General features: G+C 40.7%; 2 protein-coding genes across 3 annotated transcripts in view; both read right to left on the reverse strand.

The window, feature by feature from the left end:
• Positions 1-9508, reverse strand: part of Acvr2a (activin A receptor type 2A) — an 84282-nt gene extending 74774 nt beyond the window's left edge. For both annotated transcript variants that reach the window (XM_021182641.3, XM_029474050.2), the window contains exon 1: positions 9113-9508. In XM_021182641.3, the coding sequence (XP_021038300.1) occupies positions 9113-9167 (55 nt within the window). In that variant the 5' untranslated portion in view covers positions 9168-9508. The remainder of the gene's footprint in view (positions 1-9112) is intronic.
• The window catches only part of LOC147005927 (uncharacterized), a 47370-nt gene continuing 34142 nt past the window's right edge, over positions 9163-22390 (reverse strand). The window contains exons 2-4 of the mRNA XM_085828540.1: positions 11318-11340; positions 9607-10295; positions 9163-9246 (exon numbers count right to left, since the gene is read on the reverse strand). Coding sequence (XP_085684666.1) covers positions 9609-10295; positions 11318-11340 — 710 coding nt within the window. The 3' untranslated portion in view covers positions 9163-9246; positions 9607-9608. The remainder of the gene's footprint in view (positions 9247-9606; positions 10296-11317; positions 11341-22390) is intronic.

The raw sequence follows: 22390 nt of genomic DNA on the forward strand, positions 1-22390 counted from the left end.
AGGGTTTGGCTGTTTCGCTCAAGCTGGCCTGCTACTATGTAGCCCAGGCTAACTTCAAAATCACTGCAATCTCTCTGCCTCAATCCATGCTAAAACAAGTGAACTTTAAAGAAATCCTGGTTTAAAACAAAACAAACTCCCAAAAAGCCCCCCAAAAAAACCTCTATCTGAAGATTCTAGGTAATCCTAGTACCTCTCGGGCATTCTATACTTACAATTTCTTTGGCTAAATTATTGTTAGAATATTGCTTTGCTGTAATTGCTCAGTAACTTGACTAAAAATTTAAAAATATCTCCCAAGAACTGAACCTATATTTTAAATGTCTTATATACTATGTCCTTCTAAATTAGACTCAAAGATTACTAACATATGTTAACGTTATTCTGGAGCAGCTACTATGTTATTTAGTGTATTTCATTTAATACAACTTGGCTTATAAATTTTAAAATGTAACCTCAGAGTTTTAGGAACTTGCCAAGCTCTCAGAACTCACCCACTCCCAGTCACCTTGAAATGTGTTAGAGTATAAGTTTGATATAGCACCTATACTCATAAAGATGTGAACAAGAGATATTTTTTTTTTTGCCAATTAATGGTATTATAGAGTAGGGGGAGGGTCTTATTCTAAAGGTCAGGCTGGTCCAGAACTCACTAAGTAGCCTACACTGTCCTTGAAATCATGGCAATCCTCCTACCTCAGCTTTACAAATGCTGAGATTACATGAGTGAACCACCACACTTGTAATATTTCTACCAAATATAAATTTTAAAATCAGTAATTCTAACTAAGAATGAAGCTTATAATTTTTTAAAGCTCCAAGTTTTGTAACAGGCATATTTTATTACAATATATAAAGAGCTGACATGTTCTAAAACAATCTGTCCCCACATGTGCAGCCAGTCCTTCTAGTTGCTGTCTTCCTGCTTTACATGTGCTTCTTTCAGCAACACTGGAAAGTAAAGTTAAACCCAGTAAGAGTGCAAACAAATGAAAACTGGTTTGTTTGCTTGCTTATTTGTCTGTTTGTTGTCTCATCCAGAAGAACAGCCTATGGAACAGGTAGACTTCAGGCATGAACAGCACCAACTTCAGCAAAGACCTTAGTGTGCTTGTGTAGAGCAGTGTTACTGTGAGGAATACCTCACATAAATTAAGAATGGAAACTAGATATCACCAGTAAGAATTAAAAGTGTAACTACTAGAAGGTAACTATCCTCTAAGCACAAACATGCAGAACCATTAATGTTCAGAATCATTTCTGACACCACAATGGAGATATTTTCATTGGTGTTTTTCCTTTCACAATATCATTACCGGCTAGAGAGATGGCTCTGTGGTTAAGAGCACCAACTGCTCTTCCAGAGGTCCTGAGTCCAATTCCCAGCAACCACATGCTGGCTCACAACCATCTGTAATGGGATCTGATGCCCTCTTCTGGTGTGTCTGAAGACAGCAATGGTGTACTCACATACATTAAATAAATAAACAAATAATGTCATTACATTTTTCTCATGGGTTTTAGTACCCTTTTATTTTTCTAAATTCGCATGTGTACTTTTATTCATATTTACCATGTAAATCCATAGCCACCTAGACACTTACTTAGCTATAAAAAAGTTTCTAACTCCTTCTGGCCTGTTACTTCCTTACCACTTGTATTAGTAATGTTATCATCTACCTTAATCTTCACATTGCTTTTCTGTCCTGTACTCCAAATATATGGATCCAGGACATCCCTCAGGATCTTTATCATCCCCTCCAAGGGCATCTCAGTTTCTGATCTCCCATCTGAATTTATGCCCTCAGCTGAGACTGCATATCTCTTTAAGCAAAACATAAGCATTCTTCAGGACTCCAATCTTTCCTTCAGATGAGGTCTACCCCACCTTACCTTCCAATCTTTCTCGAGTTAATGTTAAAGTATCACCTATGATTTTGATGCTCCTTCGTGGCCTTTCCTTCACATTCCATAAACATCCTTTTAAATTTCCTGTTAAGATCTTGTATTCCCAATATCTATTTCTGCTAATAGTATTTTCTGAGTGAAAAACTCTAAACATCCCCAACATACAAGGAGGTACTAAAACAGAATTGGACTGTAATTTAAACAACTGGACCAGAAGAAAAAAGGAGTCCAAAGAGTCAGGTCCAAGTTCTCCCCTAGGACAGTCTGCTCTGTATTCCACGAACTGGCACATACTATTAGAGATTAATTTTAAAGCCATTTTGGTACATTTTTTTCAATCCCATTCAAACAGTACAGGGCAGAGGGAATAAGGGAATTGTAGAACTAGATGGGTGTTTTTGACAATAAAAGTCAATTAGTTAGTCACTGACTGAATTGACCACACTCAACTTTTTTAAAATTTTACTTTGTTCTGTGTGTATGGGTGTTTGGTCTGCATCTAAGGCTGGGTATTACCTCCATGCCTGCCACCCACAGAGGCCAGAAGAAAGTGCCAGATCTCCTGGGATTGGTGTTAAAGAGTTGTGAGGCACCATGGGAGTGCTGGAAACTAACTAAACCCAAGCTCCCTTAACTGATGAGACACCTCTCCAGCCCCAATACTCATCATTTTTAAATGAAACAAAATATAGTAATAAATAAAAGTATCCCTCCTGTATACAGTAAGAGTAAATAATCCATGAAGCTTTATTCTGACGTACACACAGACACCATCACATGGAAACTAAGTCATGATACAATGTAAAATTCTCACTGTGGATTAGTTTAAAAATTAGGAACATCAATGAACTTGAAGATATTGAAGATTCTTTATAAATCTACATAATTCAAATTCTAACAAAATGCTAATCTAAGGATTAAAGACAAAGCATTTTTAAAGCAAATGGAACTTAAGAATATCAAAACAACCACTAGCAAAATGTATTTTCTTAATAATATGTCACTATTGTGATCAAATCCTGAGAAATTGGAAAGCTTTTAGGGAATCACCTAACCCAAGCTCGTTACTTATTAACATAAAAAGAAATCTATGCACCAAACATGCAAAACAGTTCCATTTCATTCCCTAAATAAGTGTTTTCTGAGTAGCTACTGTATGCCAGGGTGGACACACAGTGGTTAAAGGAGCTCTTCAGAAAATAAAGACAGCAAGGTAAGCATTTGTACTAGCTTCAACAGTAAACTAGCCAGTGGACATTTACCACAATTACTGAAACTAAGGTCACTCCAAAGTGTTAAAGAGCAAAAGCTACTACACCTCAGTAGAAGTTAGGTGGCAGAGAAAATATTTCTAAGGATAACACTTTTCAATCTTAAAAATAACAGGAGTTAACTGGATAAAGTAAGAAGAAACAACACACACCATGGCACAAGGCACACAATAAAAGGTAACTGCATTTTGAGTTTTTAAGACTGGAGTACTGAACTCATGAGGAGTGGCAACATTGTTGGAGTGCTTGCCAGGTGTGGTGGCAAAGGAAGGTGGACCTCTGAGTTCAAGGCCGGGTCAGTCTACACAGAATCCAGGCTAGCCAAAGGTGCACAGGGAAGCCCTGTCTCAAAACAAAAACAACAACAAAACCCCACACTAGCACTCATGTGCCACCTCATCAAACCACTTCCTCAAGTGTATACCATTTTGTAGAGCACAAGAAAATGAACCAAGTTTGACAAAGATGTGAAGCTAATTTAAACCAAGGAAACTTGAGTTTGGAATGCAGAGTCTTAACCATTGTACCAAGCGGTTAGAAAAAGCAAGAATGATGAAGGACCAAATGATGGAGAACCCAATATGTCACTATGCTAAAGGTGATTCTGTCAGTGAAAGACTGTAAGCAAGACTGAGTGATTGGCTGATTTTTTTTTTTAAGATAGGTTTTCACTATGTAAATCAAACCAGGCTGGAACTTGCTGAGACCTTCCTGCTTCTGCCTACCATGTGCTGGGAGCAGCATAGCCAGCCTCGGATTTCTTTTTTAAAGAGACTAGGTTGGGGGCAGGATGGGGTGGGGGCGGGAGGGGGGGGAGAGAAGTAGTAGCTTTGGGAGGAAAGTAATAGCTTGGGGGCAGAAAAACAAAAACAAAACAACAACAACAAAACTAGATACTCCTATTTAAAAAGATGTAACAGTGTGAGTAGAAGGAAGACATACGAGCTAGACTGCTCTAGCACTCACAACCACATTTTTGTTCACTCTGCATAAAAATCTCCCAATATTTTTTTTCTGAGCCCATCATACTAACAGTTCAAAAATTTCAGCTGCAGAGAACTACGTAATTCTTTTAAGTCCCTTTATTAAGCAAAGCCTAACCACTAGATGCACTGGGTATACATGACAGTGACTGAAATATCTGGTCAAGAATGACAGAATGCCAACTACCATCGACAATAGTTTTCTTGTCTTCTTCCTTTATACTCTATTCCTGGAACTTTCATCTTCAATAGTCAATTTAAATCAATGTTCTGTCTAGACATGACTGTTACAACCTAACAGAATTAAATCTACAACAGAGGAACTCTAATGTGGGCCCATCAGTGGCAATAAATCCACTCACAAGTCTGGTCAAATTTTGGCTTAAACAGACAATGAACAAAGCACAGTAAGAGATTTTTAAAAGGCAGCAATGAGAAAAACCCTGAATATGAAAAAGAAAATAGGAACAATTTGAAGTTCAAACCAGAGATGTACACTACTCTCAATATGTGTGATAGTCCAAAACTCACCAAATGAAAGAACAGTGGGAAAGACTATGAAGGGGCTGGAGAGATGGCTCAGCATCAGAACACTGGCTGCTCTTCCAGAGGACCAGTGTTCTGTTTCTAGCACCCACATAAAGCCAACAGCTTGTCTATAACTCCAACTCATGTACGAATAGTCACATGCAGACACACACACATCAACATACAATTGAAAATAAGAATAATTTTTTTTTAAAAAAAGGACTATCTGATCTCAAACATCCTAGATTCTCTTTAATGGTATAGTACCACATAATTCTCATCTTGCCTGCCTACCTTAAGTTTTTAAAACCCAGAGTTCAAAACAAGGTAAGCATTTATTAATTACAATCAAGATTTAAACTTAAACAGGACAAAGGTCTTTAAAGGACTATAGAATAGTACTTGATGTGTTTTAAATGAGTGTAATGGTAACCAAAAGCCAGCTAATTAGCCACAAAAAAAAATTATACCATCAAGAAATCACTTTAAAAAATTTTAAGTTAAGTAAAGGAAATATCCTTTTTGAAATAATGAACTTATCTAACCTAACCCTAACACTTATACCTTGGAATTACTTAGGTAATGCATTCATTCTTAATCTACATGATACAAAACTTTTTAGACAACATGTTTAGCACACACTGCCCACAGCCATGCAGTTCCAGAATTTCAATAAGAATAAAAGGAAAGATCTTAAAAGGTGAGAATACCAGATCAAAAACAAATATGGCTCAACATGATACCCTGGCCAATTATCCATCATGTCCATGAACAAGGGTGTTCATGAACTGTCAGAATAGACCACTAGAGACTTTATTCACAACTCTCAGCAGAATACTATAAATGACATATCAGGATGAAATAATGTAGAATGAGAACTTACTTTCCTAATGCAATCACTAATTTCCTAATGCAATTCTAAATGTAAACGATAATGAAACCTTCTAACAGTCACCTGGATTTCACCAATACCCTGTACTAGTAAAACTTTGACAACTGACTTTGATGGGAAGGAGCCCAGAGTTCCTTCACTAACATATTTATGCTTTTAAAGCTTAAGAATTTAAAAGTTGGCTCCTCAATCTGAGCACTGCTCGCTCACACTTTGAGATAGATAATTCTTGTTGTAGTAGCTGTCCTGTGCAGTGGAGAATGGTAGCAACATCCTTGCCTTCCACCCACTAGGTGCCAAGTAAGCATTCCCTCCCCAATTTTGACAAATAAAAAATTTCTCCAGATGCCTCTCCTGAGGAAGAGAGACCAGCATGGGAACCACTAGCTCAGATCATAAACAGGAAAAGTCTCAAAGTGGAATGCGGGAGGGAGAATTTGCTTTGCTTTTTCATCTAGTCTGTATGTTTCAGCATACTATACTGGGATTTAACAGCATATATGTTAAGAGATTTCTACCTTTAAGAAACAAAGCACTGAGCTGGAGAAGCAGTTTGGCACATAAAGAGTATTTGCTGCTCTTCTAGAGGACCAGAGTTCAGTTCCCAGCACCTATATTAGACAGCTCATAACTAATTCCAGAGGCCTGACACCTATGTCTCCATGCATTTACGTGCACATGCCACCCACAAGCAGACACACACCTACACATAATTAAGACTAGTAAAAATAAGTCTCTTCTCTACAAAAGTGAAAGCAAAGGGACAAAAGAAAAAGTGTTACTATTTATCATTTGTTAACCAACATTCAGAAGCTCTCCCTCCAACTACACAGTGATGCCTAGCTATCAACTACTGTTATTTCTGCTCTTCTTTATGAATATACTGACCATACATGCTGTTACCATGGAATCCAAAAGAATCAAATTCATAGCCATTCAAATCCCACCAGAGCTTTCAGCGCCTGAGGTAGAGTAAACCTCAGTACTGGGCAGGGTTAAACTCAGCCTCACAGTTTTACAACTTGTGAGAAAAACGCGCAAATTCGCCATGATGCTTCAAACAGTAAAAAGCAGATTTGTGTTTTGAAACAGACTCTAAAGAAGGATAAAGAGGAATAAAAATTAAAAATCATAGGGAATCTGAAGGCATTCCAGGATGAGGGCAAAACTTAAAATGTTTCTCCTGGAATGAGAGCAAGGAGGAAATTATACACTTGGCCATATCCTACAGGAATAGTCTGCATAATCAGTCTCCATAGCACATACCATGGGATGGAAGCTGAAAAAAACCAAAGTCTAAAAAACAGTTAAAAACCAGCAACCATAGATCCTTCCTGAAAACCTGGAAGAAACACATTCCTTACTACTGTTTCCCATTTGACTTTTTTAAGTCAGATACCCAGAAACAAACTGGTAATTTAGTAAATTACTTAATTCTAATAAAAATAGCCACCCTCTGCTTCCAGTGCCAGATTACACATTACACAGAAAAATCAATTAAAAGGCACCACACACATACACAGAGAGAGAGAGAGAGAGAGAGAAACCTTTTAAGAGTGCACTTGATTCCTGACAAAGTCCTTTAAATTTTTTTTTACATTTTAAGCACAAACACACCTTCATGTATCAATATGGATAAAGCTTTTCAAATTATTTCAATGGATTATCTATATGTTCTATAACAGCAGAACTTCTCAACCTGGAAACGTTTGCTATTAGCCTGTGAGTGAGCCCAGTGAAAATAATCGCAAAGGGAACTACTGCTCTGTTCCTCTTCCTCCGAGCCAAGCAGAGGAAGCTGTAAGATCTGTAGTGTCAGCTTGCTTTTCCAGGAGTGATACCTCGGGGTTGCTCAAGAATAACCTCCCTCACCAATTAATGAGACTCAGGTGGGTTTGAGAAAGAATAATGTCCACAGTCGTTGGTCAGTGGCCATGATGCCCCTCCTCCTCAAGGGCAGATCAGAAAAAAAGGAGACCTAAGCAGGAGTTTACCAGCTAGATATATAGGGTCAGGGGGAAAAGCACTATGAGGGGGAAAAACTACAGGGTTAAGTCGGTTCAGAAAAGCAAGATGTTTAACATCATCAAAGCTTTCATTCATTTCAGACACCATTGTTTAGCTTGCTCTCTAAACCGAGCACAAAAAGAACTGTCCGCCTGCCTTAAGCATGTTCCTTCTTCCATTTAAACAGACATGATTCTTTTGGTTAATCTCTGGCAATGATCGCCATTTCACAACACATTCAGCCCACCCGGAACTGATCAATACCACTACAGACATAAGACTAGACTTTATCCATTTATTAACCACAAGGAAATGTACCATTCAGCAAAATTCTATACATTACAAAAGATTCTATTAAAAGGGGGGTGGGGTAGGGAAGATGGACACACACACAACAGAGAGGTACACAAAGAAAAGACTACCACCTTCTAATTTCCCTGTGACATACGAGGGAATGACACAGCCATGAAACCTGTCAATTTGTCCCCCACCCCTCCTGTTTGCCACAACCTAGGAAGTATACACTGAATTTTTATAATGAATGCATTCACTGTGACTTTTAAACTGTTTCATCCCTCCAACTAACTCTCCGGTTAAGTGCATTTGCACACCTTTCAGCTAGATGTATGTATGCATTTCCAGAATTTCAATACAAAAGCCTAGTTTTTCCAACCACTGGTTGCAACCATACAACATCTTCACATAATCAAATTTTTCAGATATAAAATGGCCAGAGTATTCTCCTAACCTTGAGTTAAAAAAAAAAAAGAAAAAGAAAAAGAAATACATCTCACAAGAACAGCATATTTAACATGAACACAATTTCACATGGCCTGTTCTTAACTGAAAACAACGTGTCGGTGCAAAGCGTTTAAAATAAGTATTCCGTAGGTAAGCAGAATCTACGCCTGAAAAGAGCACCCAAATGGTGGGTGAAAGCCAGCACACACCACCAACACACAGCAGCATACCTCTTCTGCACTGGGTTAGGGTTAATACTCCGGCAACTAAAACTATTTTTAACACTACTGGACAATGTAGTTGGAGAAGACGTGAGAGGAGACCTAGATTAAATCGCTGATAGGATGCATTGTTTCTCACAGTCAAAATTAAACACCAGCTCACTTGATCTATGTCTCGATATTCACCGGTGAAGCACTAATTAGATGACGACCAAAACCGGTCCTTGTTTTGGAACAGCTTAGGCTAAATGACATTTTGGAATACCTCCTTCTGGGTCTCAAACCTTTACATAAATTTTCACTTGTGGTATTTGCGGCTTGAACAGCAACCCAACCAGCGCTGTCATCGAGTGTTATGGCCACAAACCATGACTTTCTCACTTGCACAACAACACAGCACTCAACCTATCAGTTCGCCAAACCAACCCAAAACAAGTGGAATTCATGGGGAATTTGAGATGATCCGGGCTGCGGGTTTAGGCGCGGGAAAAGCCTCGGCCCGAGAACTGCCCAGCCGACGGCAGCCGGCCACAGCCCCGCCGCGCCGGCTCCTCCACCTACCTGAAGAGCAAGAGATAAGAAAGACGGCGAACGCCAACTTTGCAGCAGCTCCCATTTTCCCGAGGCGCCGGAGAAGCCGTAGGAAGTTCTCGCTAGATATCCAGTTCCCTGGGTCTTCCTCGGAGACAAACCTCCTGGTGTAAAATCAACCGTCATAAAACATATTCGGAAGCCCCAAGGCGGGGGGGAGGGGGAAGCAAAAACGTTCACAGGGTTGAAAAAAAAGGATTAAAAAAAAAAAAAGGCACAACAATTTAAAAAAATGTACCACGGGGGAAAAACCGCCACATACACGCACAACACACCAAACCAAACAACGAAAAGCCAACAACAACAAAAGCGGGTTGGAATCACTGTCAAAATCACTGTCAGCTCCGCTCGCCTCTCGCGTCTCAGCGAACAAAACGCCTGGCTGAGGCGACGAGGCGGCGGCGGCGGCGCCCGCAGCCGCCCGGACGGTCCGGGAGCCGAGCTGCTCCGACGTCCGGACCGACCTTCAACCCGGACACCCAAAGTCCGCGGACCACGGTAGCCGAGCTCGCGGCGGTGGCGGTGCGAGGCGGCCGCGGGAGACGGCGACGGGAGAGACGGTGGCGCAGGCGGCGGCCAAGTTCTGGTCCAGGCTGTGGCTCCGGCTCCCGGCTCCCGGCTCGGCCGCGTTTTCGGTCTCCTGGCCTCCGCCGGCCCCGCCCCCTACACTTCCGGTTCCGTCCTGAAGCTGGAAGCCAGGCGCGGCGGAGAAACGCTCCGCGGCGGCGGTGGCGGCGGCGGCGGGAGCGGCGGCCGGGCGCAGCGCGCGTGCCGGGCGGCGAGCGCGAGGAGATTGTCCCGGAGGCGGGGCGAGCCGGAGGGGCGGGGCCGGAGCCGGAGCGCGCTCCGCGAGGCCTGCGGGAACCGAGACCGAGCAGACGGGACGGCGGGCCCTGCGGGTGCCCGCCGCGGCCCCGAGACGCCCGGCGTGCCCAGTTGCGGTGCCCGCCCGGGCGCGAGAGCCGGGGCGCCCGAGCGGGATGGGCGATGCTAAGGCCGACTGCGGCGCCCAGCCTTTCCTCTGGGGGACGCCGAGGCCGCGCCGACTTGCTCCGAGTGGGCGGGAGCCGCACCCGCTGCTGCCCGAGCGAGCTCGGTGCTCGCGAGCCGGCCGCGCCCCCGCCGCCGAGGCCTCCCCACGTTTGTCTTTGGGCTAAAAAATAAAGGCAGGAAGGGCTGTCCGCCAGGTCAGGACACCCTCGCCAGATAGCTCGATGTGAGGTTCGGATCCTTTCCACCACACCTTGTATACACAAAGCATTGTGTTGCAAACAGGTTTGCTCCTAGTTGGCGTGAAAGTCTGTATTAAGCTTGAAGTGAAAATCGCAGATTTCAGTGTATTGGATCGTCAGAGACGGCAGTGTTATCAATTCTTAGCCTCTTGTAAGACCTGTTTTTACCCCGTAAGTCATGTTGAACTGTTGATCGGGTGTTCAGTTAAGCACTGAAACAAATACAGAATGTAAAAAATGTGAGCCCTCCCTCCAGAAGCTCGGCTATTTGGGATATTCGAAGTTGGCTATAGCGTGCAAAGGATGATTGCTAGAGTCAGTTCGTCTGCCATTTAGCACAATTTGGTATAATAAAGGGGAAGATCTTGTTTTCCACTTTATTCCAGCATTCTGAAGGTTTTGACAGGAATGCTTCCTCAGTAGATAGGTAAATACCTAGAAGTTTGCCCTTTTTTCTTAATACAGTAACCTCTGTGTTTGGAGCCTTTTTTTAAGAAAAAAAGGAAGCAACTGTGGGATGTGTAATTAATGTTTTAGTGTACACTGATCCCCACATTTTTCCACAAACTCACTTGTATTTGTTTTCTTTTTCTCTTCCTATAAACTGCTCTATATTTCTGTCTATTAAGTACATCCTATAATTATCTGCCTATTTCTACTACTTGTCAGGGTTAATAATCATTGTGGCTCTTTAAACTCTCTCCAAGATTTCCAGTTCTCAAGCCCTGCTCAGAATTGATGGTATTATGCAACAAAATCCCAAACTGGTCTTCAGGATGCCTCAGTAAATCGAACGTAGTTCTGCAAACAGTTTAGGCTGGACAGAAAGGAAGAGTTGCCACTACCAGTCCTAAAACAGAAGAGTGTGTTTACTTTAGAACCATCTACCCTCCTTTCTCCCAGGGATCTGATGGATCAGGCCCTACTGTTGTCTTGTCGCTACATCGTCTCGATGTTTCTTCATCGCTAAAAACAGAGCAAGTGAAATACCAAGAGTTGCATATTAGTCTCCCCTCGCCTCCTAGTCTGCCATATGAGTGAATGTAAAATTATTTTCTAAAGTAATGAAGAAGAACTTCAAGAATAGTTCTGAATAAGAGCATTCTTTGCTAACAAAGAGTTAAAGTAAACCCCTGGGAGAAATTAGTGACAACCAGTCATAACAGCTATGCCTTCTGTTCTTAAATGTGCTTCAGGGAGGCATTGGGATGGGCTCTTGTGGAGCTCAAGGTAGCTTCGAACTCCCTAGAGAGCCTAAGATGACCTTGAACTTCTAATCCTCCTGCCTCTACTTTGTAATTGCTGCAATTACTGACATGCACTACTGAGTTGCATTTATGTGGTCCTGGGGATCCAACCTAGAACCCCATGCGTGCTTAGCAAGCAAATGAACTCCACCCAGAGCCCAGAATGTACTTAAAAAAAAAAAATCCAGAAATAGTGGCTTTAAAAGATAGTGTTATTAATCCCCACTACGGTTCTAACGTTCACACTGAAGATAGAAATAGCTGAAATTATTAAGTCTGCCCTTTTTCCTCCATATTACTTATGTTTGACAAATTTCTACAAATACTATGTAATTCAGTCATAGCCACCCCTAATGCTCCCCTCCCAGTACTCCTAGAACCCCTTAATAAATGCCTTTATATAGTCTGACTGAGTCCAGGTAGTGGTGCTTATATAAGTGTGGGCAGTCTACCAGTAGTCACATCCCTGCAGAAAGTCCTCTTCCCAGCAACCTGCAATTGCCAGTGGCTCCTCAGCTAAGGCCTCGAGAGTCTCTTCCCGTCAAGATGGGAATTCCTGCCTGGCTTGACCTTGCCAGGGTTACTGTAGCTGCTTTGACTTCCATGCCATGTCCAGAAGATAGTATTTCATTCACAGCACTCCATGGCTGGTACTTTTCTCCCATCCCCCATTCCATGGTGTTCCTTGAGCTTTATGGGATTGATCTAGACATCCTATTTAGGGCTGAGCACCCAACAGTCATTTACTCCTTAGCACTTTGACTAATTACACGTCTCTGCCTTGACTGCTGCTCACTGCAAAGGGAAATGTTCCTGGCCAGGGTTGACAACAGCACTAATATATGGGTATAACCAAATATTTAGAAGGCAGATTGGCAACACTTCTGCCTAGCAAAACAACAGTAGTAGGTTCTCCCACGACAGCTTGTGTCCTTCCCTGGCCATGGGCTTTTGACAGTTTGCAGTTCTAGGCATTAATTCAGTGGTTCTCAACCTTCCTAATGCTGCAACCCTTTAATATATTTCCTCTTGTAGTGGTGACTCTCAACCATAAAATTACTTTTGGTGCTACTTCATAAGTGTGATTTTGCTACTGTTATGCATTGTGATGTAAATATCTGTGTTATCCAATGGTCTTAGGCAAGGGTTGTTCTAACCCCAAAGGGGTCATGACCCATAGGTTGAGAAATGCTGAATTTATTCCTATGGAACCAACCTCAGATCCAATCAGAAAGTGGCTAGTCATCTTCCTAATATGTATGCCACTATTGCAATATACATCTTGCCTAGGAGGTTAGTAATGCAACATTCAGGGTTCACTGTTGGGTAATATTGATGATTTTTGGCCCCAAGTAGCCTGCATAGCACCTTCTAGCACTATGAAAAACAGCTGTGAGATAGTTTACAGATCAGTTCTAGCTTGATTTATCTATGTCCTATAACCAAACTATGTTGTGTCTTCAACCATAGGGTCTTTCCATCTAGTGAGAGCAACAGCAATAGCCTATATTGTTTAAGGGACCTCTATGGCCTAGCCAATAACATGTAAGGAAGTATCCCATAATGGGCACTGAGATTTTTCACTGATTGACCTATGTTTTCTGGGGAAAGCAATGTCCACCTCTACAGGGTAGAGTGTGGTGGTAGTAGTGTTTAAACTACTTTAAAAAATGAAAGAAAGAAAACGGCTCTCTGCTCCTCCTGATTCCAGAGACAGTCACATCTTGTGCAATGCCAGCCTCATCCCTGAGACATGATGATCACCATCAAAGTGAGCTGATTTGGCTCTATTGGGTGCCTTATTACCAGGGCTGCCTTTAGTAGACAATAGTAACTGCTATTCTAGCGCTTCCTGATTTCTATAGACCTAGACAGTCAAAATTAAATGATTAGCTCCCTCCCTCCCTCCCTCCCTTCCTTCCTTCCTTCCTTCCTTCCTTCCTTCCTTCCTTCCTTCCTTCCTTCCTTCCTTCCTTCTTTCCTCCCTTCCTTCCTTTTATCTTTGCAATGAATGGCAGTCAATCCAGAGACTCAACTGGTCAAAGTCCAGAGCATAAGTGCCTATGAAGTTCTCAACCGTAAATTAGACTTTTATATCACATTCCTCCCCATAGTGACTCAGGAATCATCTCAAAAGATAGGCCATAAAGATTATAAGATTCCATCAATCACCTTGTCTGTTTTTATGCTAATACCATGCATTTTTTTATTACTATAGCTCTGTAGTACAGTTTGAAATCAGAGATGCTGATACCTCTGGAAATTCTTTCATTGTACAGAAGTGTTTTAGCTATCCTACATTTTTTGTTTTTCCATATGAAGTTGAGAATTGTTCTTTCAAGGTCAATAAAGAATTGTGTGGGATTTTTTTTTTTGGAAATTGCATTGAATCTGTAGATTGCATTTGGTAAGATGACCATTTTTACTATGTTAATCCTACCGATCCATGAGCATGGGAGATCTTTCTATCTTTTTCAATTTCTTTCTTCAAAGACTTGAAGTTCTTGTCCTACAGGTCTTTCACTTGCTTGGGTAGAGCTCCACCAAATTGTGAAGGGTGTTGTTACCCTGATTTCTTTCTTAGCTAGTTTATTGTTTGTATATAGGAGAGCTACTAATTTTTTTTTTTAATTCTGTGTCCAGCCACTTCGCTGAAGGTATTTATTAGCTGCAGGAGTTCCCTAGTATAATTTTTTGGGTTACTTATGTATGCTATCAAATCATCTGCAAATAGTGATACTTTGACTTCTTTCTTCCCAGTTTGTATCCTCTTGATCTCCTTTAGTTTTCCTATTGCTCGTGACAAAATTTAAAATACTATATTGAATAGATATGGATAGATTATTCAAAATGGGGTATAGACCTAAATAGAGAATTCTCAACAGAGGAATCTCTAATGGCTAAGAAATACTTAAATGTTCAACATCCTCAGCCAGCAGGGAAATACAAATGAAAACATCTTTGAGATTCCATCTTCTATCCATCTGAACAGCTAAGATCAAAGACACAAGTAACAGCTTATGCTGGTGAGGATGTGGAGAAAAAGAAATACTGCTTCACTGCTGATGGGAGTGAAAACTGATACAACCACGTTGGAAATCAATATGGCAATTTCTCAGAAAATTGGGAATCGATCTACCTCAAGACCTAACTATACCACAACTGAGCATAAACCCAAAGGATGCTTTACTATACCACAAGTACACTTGCTCAACTATCTTCATAGCAGCTTTATTCATAATATCCAGAAACTGGAAACAATCTAGATGTCCCTCAACCAAAGAATGGATAAAGAAAATGCAATTTACACAATGTATTATTACTCAACTATTAAAAACCATGACATCATGAAAAGATTATCCTGAGTAAGGTAACCTAGACCCAGAAAGATAAACATGTTATATACTCACTTATAAATGAATATTAGGTCTAAAGGATAACTGTAACAATTTTTTTTCAATCCTTTTAATGATGGTTCTTAAATGCTTTAACCTCTCTTGTAACCCACCACCCACTAGAGGTAGTGGAAAAGAAAGGATATGGAGGAAGTGGACCTATTTGACAGGTTCTTTGGAGCAGCAGTCTGTGTTGTCTGGAAATCCCCAGTTCAGTCCACAGGTTAGCAGGCAGTGGCAGCTCAATCCATTTGGAAACACTTCATGGACATACCAGCAGGGCAGTTTGGTAGAATTGTGATAGCAAACAGGAATCAGCAGCGGTGACATGACCTAGCAGAGACAGCTAGGCCTGTGCCTCAGCTCCAGTTATCAGGACACCAGGAGAAGTTGTACCTCTCTTACCTCAGTACATGCATCCAATCAACCCAAGTCCTTGGAAGTGCAAGAAGCTGCAGCACATCACCAGAAGCTTTTTGGTGCATTTCTTTCTATGGAGCCTCAACAAATGTATCTCAACTGGTAAATGTAAGGCAGACCAATGCATGCATGTCATTAGCAAAGAATCCTTAGTTACATGTCCTCTCACGTGCTTGCTTTAGTAGAATATCTCCTCTCCTGTGTTTGCTTCAGTGTCTTGAATATGCCATTGGCCTTTTACCTGTGTCCAATTTAATGAAATGTTCCTTCATGTGTTTGCTCCAGCAAAACACCAGCCAACTGACTTTCCAAAGAACCTTTAAGTTTCCACTTCAGATAACTATGCTACAATCCACAGACCCAAAGAAGCTAAATAATGAGGAGGGCTCAGGCAGGGCGTGGTGGCGCATGCCTTTAATCCCAGCGCTCGGGAGGCAGAGGCAGTCGGATTTCTAAGTTCAAGGCCAGCCTGGTCTACAAAGTGAGTCCCAGGACAGCCAGGGCTACACAGAGAAACCCTATCTCAAAAAAAAAAAACAAAAAACAAAAACAAAACAAAACAACAACAACAACAAAAAAAAAAAAACCGAGGAGGGCTCAAGGTGAATCTCACTGAGAAGAGGAAAATAAATAGACATCATGGGAGGATGAGGAGAGAACACTGTAGGAGGTTTGAGGGGTGGAGATGGGAACAAGAAAGATCAATGGGGGAAGGATGGAAGGAATGAGTACTGAGAGAGACTACCGAGATCAGGGGCATCTCTGGGATGAGCTAGAAACCTAAGGCAATGGAAAATCACAGGAATGAATGGAAGGCGACCCTAGCCAAGACTCCAAGAAATGGGGGATATGGAGTCTGATCAGTCATCTCCTGTAACCAGGGAAGACTTCTAGTAGTGGGATTGGGGCACCAACCTATAAAACCTTTGACCTACAATTTGTCCTGCCTACAAGATATGCAATGGTAAAGGTGGCACAGAAATTGTGTGAGGACCAACCAATGACGGTCCAGATTTAGACCTATGCTATGAGAGGGAACCCACCACTGACACTGCCTGGAGGGCCAGGAACCAGAGTCTTGATAGCCCAGAGGCCTAGGATAGAACCGAACGAGACCAGACAGAAAAAAAAAGAAAAATGTCAATAAAATGATGTCTAATGATATTCTTCTGTACTCGCTCAGCAACTCATAGGGACAGACGCAGAGACCCACAGTCACACATTAGGCAGAATCCTTCAGAAGAGGGAAAGGATTATAGGAGCCAGAGGGGTCAAGAACAGTATAAAAAAACCCACAGAATCAACTAACCTGGGCTTATAAAGGCTCACAGAAACTGAGCCACCAACCAGGGTGCCTGCATGGGCCTGACTTAGGCCCTGCACCTGTATGTTACAGTTGTATAGCTTGTCTATTAGTGGGACTCCTAACACTGGGACTGCAGAAGCAGTCTCTGACTCTGTTGCCTGCCTTTGGGACCCTTCCCCCCAACTGAAACTTGAAATGCTATGGCTGGTTGATAACTATAGAGTCTGGCCTTTTTCTGAAGAGAAAGGGAGGAGTGTCTTTGACTAGTTTTAGGAAAAGCCTAATTGAAAGATGTGAAGTGTTGGTGATAAGTGAAATTTAAATATTTGGCTATATAAATTAATTAGTTAAAGTAGGTAGGAGCTAGGGGAAAATACATGATCAAGAGGATTTCAGTGCTGCCAGGTATAGGTAATATAGACCTACAATCTCTCCATTCCAGAGGCTGAAACAGGAAGCTTGCAAGTGAGAGCTAAGGGTGGTTACACAACAGGGCAATTCCTACATACACAATAAAAGAAATCTATTTTGTTTCCATTTTCAGTTGAAATGTGACTTATTTCATGTGTAAAATGATAGGGTGGTGCCATAGGAAGAAAGACTGAAAATGAAGAGAGAAAAAAAATATAGGCAAACTATGATTATGGCAATAAAGGAGATGTCAAAATGTGAGCGTTGGTTGGTCCTCAGGAGTAAGGTAACCATTCTCTCCTCATCCTTGTCCTCCTCAATGCCACCCTCGTCTTCTTTCTCCTCCTCTCTCCCTCTCCATCCACCCTCTCTCTTTATAAACAAGGACAGAAATGAGAAAAGTAAGGGTAAACAAGACATGGGAGTTTACAGAGCTAGATAGTACAAGATGATGGTAATCAATGCTGAGCAACCCTCGTCTTTCTGAAATATACAGTGAGGTCTTCTGTTTAAAATGAATTAAGTATAATTGAAAGGTGAGAAGCAGTTTGGAGATTGGAAGAGAGAGAGATTGCAGTGGTCAGTGTTGAATGTTTATTTGAGGCCAGAGATAATGTTTTTATCTCTACTCATCAGCTTTTTTTTTTTCTGAAAAAATATGGGTATTAGTAATCATGGAGAAGACAGAGGGTTGAGTTCTTGAAGATTTGGACTTATTTAGTAAGTGCTTTTGATAAAGAGAGATCTAAGAAAGTTGTAAGGATTGTGTGTGGTCTATGAAACACTCAATAATGACATTCAGTTTGGAGAAGAAGGAAAGCCTAGAAGAAGCTAGTATAAAAACGAAGTGATGGATTCTATAGTGCCATAGGATCTATACAGACTGCTTATAGAGAAAAGTCACCAACAGTCTTACCTAGCTGTGGGTTTTGCATGCTACACTACCCAGCTCACAGTCAAGATGTGCCCACTGAAGCAATTGTGGCATGGCTCACATGGTGGTAACCAACTGCTTCTTGACTAGATTTGAGGCTCATTCCTCAATGAAAATTCATTCTTGGTATGTGGATCTGATCAAAAGATTATGGCTGGGGATGTTTGTAAGCCATAGTGGAGATCATGTAGCTGCTGTTTGCTAGATGGAAATGTGTGCCCATCAGGTTGCATTCTAAAAGTTGACTTTTATTCTCATAGATTAGTGCTTCCATCAGCTTTGCTCAGAAAAACTTCTTTTTCCAGTGAGAGATAGTTACTACAGAGACCCACACATGGCTAAAGTAATAACTTACTCTTGAATACTGAATCTTGAAAACTGGATCCTAAATTGAACATCTGTGTCACCCCTTCCAAAGTTCATGGAACATCACAGAAGAGTTTAGTAGAAAAAAACTATGCTAGAGGAAATGGTGGAATGTTATGGAATGCTGTCTTATGGACATGATGTAGTCTCTACACTCATGAACTCAGAGCAGCTGTGACTAATTTAATAAGACCTACACATGACTGGGCACATGACCAACTCCCATTATGAAAGAATGGGAAAGAGGGTGGCGTGACTTTTCTCTATAAGTTGGTTTCTTTCAAGGATCTACAGGCAGTTAATGATTGATTACTGAGGGAGAGGAAGACATGTTCTTTGTAAGGGGAGGTTCTGAGGCTAAGGTCCTGTTCCCCAATTGGTACTTGATTTGTCAATAAAGAAGGTGGGTGTTAATTGTTTGGCAGAAGGTACAGGTGGGACTTCTGGGTCCCAGGAGGAAAAGGCAGAGGCAAGGAAGGAGAGGGGTCTTTTTGCTATGCATTAGAAGAAGAAGAATGGAGCAAGCCTGTAGGTCTTGAGGAGAGCTGGGGCCTGTGGCCTCCTCTACTGGTGAGTGGCCAAGGATGTTTGACAGAGGCTAGGTGGGACTAGCCACTAAAGTTTAGGGTAGATGGAGAGACAGAGATAATAAATTAGTAAGGACATGATTTTCCAGGCAGAAGATAGTAATGTCTAGCAATTGTGCCAAGAAGGCAAATTGTAAAGTGACAACCTGTGTATGTGTTTTTTATCTGAGAATTCAAAGGTCTCTGGAGTGGGCTTGTAGTGCAGGCACCTCCTGGAGCAGAGGTGGGTAAAGCAAAAGGAAAGCCATGTGGGAGCCAGAGCATGGATGATTCTAAAGGCAGTAGTTTCAAAACTGCATGCAACATTTCTTCAGTGGTATAACCACTAGTAAGTTACCTGCAGATAACTCTATATCCATGATCCTGTAACAACCCTCATTAAATGAACTGGGTCACCAAAACAAGAAAAACAGAAAAACAGTAAGACAGGGTCCAATTGAGGAGAGAAAAGGAATTAACAGGTGTTAGAATGGAGACAAGAGAAGGGAATAGAGGGTGAACCTGATCAAAACACATAGTTTACATGTATAAAATATAATGATATGCCTTATTGTATATAATACTACATGATAGTGATCTTAAATTTAAAAGAAGAAGTGACGGGCGTAATTGTTTAGAGGGTTGACACTGTTCTGATGTCCCATTAATTTCTTGGCAGATACTAAGCAAATAAACTAGAAAAAAAACAGGAGTATGAAAGAATAGAAGTAAAAGTGTTTTTAAGCGTTGTCTAATGATAATGAAGCTGCAGACTACCACTGTAGTCATTGACAAGAGTGCCCACTGGTAATGAGGCCATGGCTACCTCTTTGTGTGCATTCTTATTTGACTTCTTTGAGTACTTTTAAAGAAACTTGCAAAATACTATAATTTTATAGAAGAGGGATAATCTTGACTGCCAAAAACATCTAAGAGTAATAAACAGTTATAAATAGACACATCCTAATTTATTGCCCTCCTTTTCAAAGATTTCTATTACTTTTAAATTAGTGTGTGTGTGTGTGTGTGTGTGTGTGTGTATGTGTGTGTGTGTGTGTGTGTGTGTGTGTGTGTGTGTGTGTGTGTGTGTAGATGTGCACATGAGCACACATGCCTGCAGAATTCAGAAAAAAGACATCAGACCCCCTGTAGCTGGAGTTATAGGTGGTTGAGAGCCACCTGATGTGGGTGCTAGGAATGGCATTTTGCAAAAAGCGTTCTGACTCTAAACTTCTGAGCCTTCTTCCTAACCCCCATCCTAGAATTTAAATGGGACTGATTTATTAGATATAAGTTGAGGCCTACTTATTAAATATTTAAAATCATCCCTTTTAAGGCTTCATTTCATTGCCACATTCTTAAATATAAGTTATTTTAAATTTTCTATAGATAAAAACTTTTATCTTCTATTCTGTTCAAATAAAGAAAAAATGCTAGACAAAGAAATTATTTGAATATTTTCTTCTTTTATAACATGGAGAGAACATTAAAGCTTTTCTGGGATAAAGTTTTAGTTATAATTATTATATTTAAACTATTTCTAAGGAAAAAGCATTTGAAAGATGTGATTAATTGTTATTATTATTAAATTATTTCATGTAAAAGTGGCCAAAAGTCTGTGCGCGCATGCACACACACACACACACACACACACACACACACACACACATATATTATAATGCATTTTTACATTAATTAAAAATCCTGTGGGCAGAAGGAAAGATTATTTTTCTTTCTAGTTTAATGTTGTTGTTGTTTTCAGGGTTAACTACACCTATTTAAGCAGTCAAATTTTAAAAAAAAGAACTATTTACTTCTCTTTATTGTACTTCATTTTAACTTGAATCAGAAGAATTATGATAAAAGCAGCACTAAGGTTTTAGGGATAAACCGAACTGTACAAGTGCTTGCAGTCACTTTGACTAGTAAAATATATTAATACGGTGCCTTTATTTGTATGAAAAAACACTTATTATCAGAGACACAGATTCTTACAAATAAATGATCATTTTATCTCCTTTTCAGGTGGACAAACACAAAGGTTAAGTGCCTTGACCACAGGCATCAACTGATTCACTAACAGAAATGTGATTATAATTCTAAACTACTGACTCATAGCTTAGTCCAGAGCCATGCTGCTTCCCAAAGTAGTAAGTGTATTAATTGCCAACCCCCCTCCCAGGAGGAAACAGGCCTCTCAGTGGATCATGCCGCATCTAGAGGGGGAGAAAGGGGCTATTTAGAAATAAACCAATAAATTGAAAAATAACATGAAATATGTTACAAAGTAACACAGACTCTCTTACTTCTAAGCCTATTAGGGTTTTCAATGGTGAGTTTAGATCTAGGACCATGGAGTGGTGGCATGTTATAGAATCACATATCTAGACCATTTAGGAATCTATTTTCCATTTGTTATCTAGACTAATCACACAAGAGTAGCATTATATTTATATAAATATTCCTTAAAACTTGAGAATGTGTTTTCTTGTCTTTGTCAATCTTATTTGAAGTACACCCAAGCACATAATTCTCTTCACTCCGTTTTGATGCTGTACTTACTTTTTTCTTTCTGGACTCCTCCTCCTAGCTTTATCAGCTCAATCTATTTAACTATTTATTTATTTATTTTGCATTTATAATATGTCTTCTTTCCTTTTCCTTCCTCCAGATCTTCCCAACAACCCTTCATCACTCTCTTTTAAATTCATGCCCCCTTTTCACTTGATCTTAGCCAAAAGGCCGAGAAGCGATCATGCCCCCTTTTCAAACCAAGTTATTGCATATATATATATATATATATATATATATATACACACACACACACACACACACATCTATATTCCTAAATATAAGCTGTTGAGTTTGTGTAATGTTGCTTGTGTATATGATTATAGGGTTGACTGGCACTGGACAAAGAGTTGGCGTGCTCTTTCCTGAGGAAGGCCACCACTCATGCTCCCAGTTTTCCTTAGTTAGTACTCTACTTTTTATTATAATAATTGAGGCCTGTATTTACCAGTTTTGTTTTTACCTTGGTATTTGCAAGTTCAAGCCAACAGAGAAAGAGCAGAAATGTTATAGGCTTATGGATATTTTACTGGACTAGAGAGAGATCAATGTTGGGGCTTACCACTGCCGATATGATTTGGAGCTGAGCAGGGAAATACTTTAGTGAAAGGCTGAGCCGAGATTTTGAAGAACAGGAGAAAGAAATGAGAATTTGGAAACCGCCAAGGAGGGAGAGCCCAAGTAAATACCTCAGGCCTTCAGAGAAGAACTAAGATGGTTGTTTAAAAGTAAAGGTTAAGATTTAAGATTTAGGACAAACTGGACTCTCAGCATTCAAAAGAAATCTGAAATTCAACTTC

This window comes from Mus caroli, unplaced genomic scaffold (genome assembly GCF_978045245.1).
Source record: "Mus caroli unplaced genomic scaffold, Mus_caroli_1 scaffold_2, whole genome shotgun sequence".
In the NCBI taxonomy this organism is placed as follows: domain Eukaryota; kingdom Metazoa; phylum Chordata; class Mammalia; order Rodentia; family Muridae; genus Mus; species Mus caroli.